At 47.7% G+C, this 3,595-nt stretch overlaps 1 protein-coding gene across 1 annotated transcript in view; it reads left to right on the top strand.

The window, feature by feature from the left end:
- PNP (purine nucleoside phosphorylase) overlaps positions 1-3,595 on the top strand; it is a 15,002-nt gene that overhangs the window by 10,566 nt on the left and 841 nt on the right. Inside the window, exon 5 of the mRNA XM_009695994.1 lies at positions 3,126-3,316. Coding sequence (XP_009694296.1) covers positions 3,126-3,316 — 191 coding nt within the window. The remainder of the gene's footprint in view (positions 1-3,125; positions 3,317-3,595) is intronic.

Here is a 3,595-nt window from a genome sequence, read left to right as displayed (position 1 = left end):
ACTGTCGGCTAAAGAGAGCCGCTGCTGTCTCTTCTTGTCAGGCGCTCTCTCTACTAGTTCCTCTTAATTGAGCAGTCTGGTGAACTGCAGTGTCTCCAGACTGTATTTATCAACAGCCCTTTCTGGTGTGATGGAACTGATACAACAGAGGCCAGGCAGTAAGTTTGTAGCAGAGCAAAGATAAAAACTCTAACTTTTGTATCCAGGTCATTAACCTGGGGTGCCTTTGTTAACATTACGTATTCACTGAAGGCATCAGTATGATGGGATCTGGTTGTCGTGGCAGCCTCTTGGGAGACCTCTAGATCCACAAGAGTGACCTGCTGCTGGTCGAGCTGGGAAATCAGGTTTCCTGTACTAGCTGTGTAGCGGGATCTTTACCCTATGGATGGTGCAGAGGTGCTTGTAAAACACGTCCTCACCCCTGGACTACAGTTGCCACTGGACAGAGTTGCTTTGAGCAGGAGGTTGGACTAAAGACCTTGAGTTTCCCTCCAACCCAAAGTAGTCTATGATCCTAAAACCCTTCCAAGGCACCATCAGACTGGTAGGGTGGAAGGCAACCAGCACCAGCAAGGTCATAGTGCTGAGAGGGGACATGCCAGATGGACCAGTGTTTACGAAAAGAAGCCTCTTGGCTCTCGGATGGGGCTAGAAAGGACACATCCACTGGAAATTCAGGCTGAACAAAGAAGACCACGTCAAATGTCGGGAAAGTCAACATAGAAGCAGTAAAGATCCAGGGCTGTCAAGAGCCATATGGCAGGAAAGAAAGAGGCTGGATTGTGATAAGGAGATAACAGTAGCAAGAATTACTTCCTAACCAAGCTGGCAGGAGAGAAGCCAGATGAAAGCCAATTGTGTGAAGCCAGAGGACAGGCAATGGAGGTGGTGAAGGAGGTGGTAGTTTGGGCAAAGAATGAGTTTAAACAACGAGATGGTTAAATCTGTTGGGTTGGTACCTTCATCTTGAAAAATGGATGTGTTTGCAGGGCAAGCATCTGGACTGTCTTGAGATCTTTCTGAAAAGAAAGTTCTGGCTGAGAGTAAGGTGGTCTGCCCGGCTTCCAGTTAGCTCCTTCCTGATGTAGCCAACATCTGGCTCCTGCTTCTGAAGAAATCTGAAAGGTGCTAGCAACTGCCTCAGCAGAAATAAACACTGTTCTGCGATTCAAATGGCAAGAGGACAGTACCCATCTGAAGTGGAACATCTTTACATCTTCATAGGTATTGATGTGGGTTGAAGGAATGATCTAAAGCACAGAAGCCACATGGAGGAATGTTTAAAGCTCTCTGGACTTGCATAATTGCTCTGGAAGAGGAGAAACGCCAATCAAAAATAACTGCATCGGGACAGCATTCAAAGGCAGCACTGCCTCTCAAAACTAGCTTCCTGGTGAAGACTGCAGTGCTCGGTGACTTTTGTAGTGCTGACCAAGGCATCAAAATGGGCAAAAGGTCTTTATGAATCAGCTTTCAAAGTCTTGCAGAGCTTTAGCTGAGCAAACTCCTCCTAAAATCAGCTGGCTCAGCCACTGGGAAGGATTTATCTAAGCACAATGGAGTAAAACTAGAGGTAATGAAGTGATCTGGAAAGGGAATATGCTGCAAGAATCTGAGGACTGAATTTAATAAATTAGAGATGGACTTCTGCATTGCTGACCATCATTCAGGAGAGAGAAGCAGTTTTCATGGTGATGAATACTCATTACCTTAGACCAGATGGGAAAGTTTGGTTTTTATTTATATAACACTTTAGTGTTTATAAACATAAAATAAGCCACCTACTGCCTTAAACATTCAGCTGGAACAACATGAAAACAAGCAGGAGCTCTAATAGCCTAGATGAGGGACCTGGTCCACTCCTCCTGAACTGAGTTGGTGAGCATGGCTGGCAGGTTATTTTCCAGATTTCCTCAGCAGCAGCACACCAGTCTTGGCCATCTACCTCTGCTCTCCTTGAGTCAATAGCAGGAACAGGACCGAGCTGTTACCTTAAGATCCAAAGCAAGCAAGAGACCCAGCTTTGAAGCACAGGATGAAGGTGACCTAAAATATGCCCCTGGAGCTCCACCATGTGCTACTCTCCCCATTTGCCTGCAAAGGAGAAGAGTAGGAATGGGATGCTGTTGCCTAAATGTAGACATCTAATACCATCTGACACTCTGAGTATCCAATATCCATTTTCTGGGGCTGGCAGGTGCTGTAAGATGTACAGGATGTGTACTTGCTCTGGATGGGCAGCTGAGGGGCAGACAGAACTTACTGGGGTATCTCAAATGGGCAACTGAATTGCACTTCTGTCCTAGAAGAATCTCCAAGCTTGTTTGGTGTGTTCTTGCCATGCCAGGACCAAATCCAGAATTTGGATGCTCTTTCCTGGGATGCATCTTCTGACTAGCAAGCTTGATTCATCTGCCTTCCCAAGAACATCATTCCTTGAGGCCCTTCAAACTGGTCTAGCATAGACAGTAAAGGGCAAAGACTCAAATCTCATATGACTTGTCCAGTGCATCCAACTGTTTCAAGTGTGTGGGTGTTAATGTGGTGACAGGACAGCCCTTGCTGTTGTGGTACAGGCATCCCTGGCTGTAAGCCTGGTTTAGAAGCTGCCTACTGCGATGAGCCTTTAAATGTAGTAACTGATGCTCCACCAGGCCTGGCTTAAAGTCCCTCACTGGGGCAGCTTTTGGGACTCGGTGTCACAGGGAGCCTCTCTGCAGGGTGTTGTGCGGGAGATGGAAAGGGCAGCGGCTCTCTGATGGGCAATGTTTAAAAGTCACCATGGACAGTTATTGGGGAGAGAGAACTGGCCATCATTGCTCCCTGGAGACAGGAGTCCTTGGAAAAACCATTCCAGAAGGCTTTGTGCAGTAGAAAAGCAATGCCAGACCTTCCAGTAGCCATAACCTCTGCATGCTGAGGGTCTCGGGTGATTAGATCTGGCAGGAATGTCATGATGGCAGAATTACCTAATGACGAGGCTGGGATGAGAGAGATTGCATCCATGGCAGGTCTGCCCTTAACCTTTCCCTTTTCTCCAAAGGATGAGCATCCCTGAACTCTGGTGGAGGGAAGGTAGCAGTAGCAATATCAGCATGGCTGTGCCCTTTACTGCCTTGCAGGTTTGGAGTGAGGTTTCCCTGCATGTCAGATGCTTATGAACAAGATCTGCTTAGCCTGGCAAGGGAGAGCGCGCAGGAGCTGGGTTTTCTGAGCTTCATCCAAGAAGGAGTGTACTGTCTGCTGGCTGGTCCCTGCTATGAAACCATTGCCGAGTGCCGCATGCTGCAGGCTCTGGGAGCGGATGCTGTAGGTAAGCTGCCCGGATTGGGCTGCTGGGGTTGTTTGGGCACAGAGATTAAACAATTAATTCTGCTCAAGGCTGACTTTCTTCAGTCTTTGACTCTCTTAAGTCTCCTAGGTCTAGCGAAACGAGCCCTGTGTGTTTCTGCTTAGTTCTGCAGTGGCTTAGTGCAGCTCCTAGATGGATCTGCAGAAAGTGTGTGTGCTTATGGCTGCCCAGGATGGGGATCCCAGCACAATGTGGTGTTTATTTCCCAAACACAAATCTCCTGCGCTCAGATGACTTGAC

The sequence above is a fragment of the Cariama cristata genome, unplaced genomic scaffold (genome assembly GCF_000690535.1).
Source record: "Cariama cristata isolate BGI_N322 unplaced genomic scaffold, ASM69053v1 scaffold12462, whole genome shotgun sequence".
Taxonomy (NCBI): Eukaryota; Metazoa; Chordata; class Aves; order Cariamiformes; family Cariamidae; genus Cariama; species Cariama cristata.
This window is presented reverse-complemented; position numbering and strand designations above follow the sequence as displayed.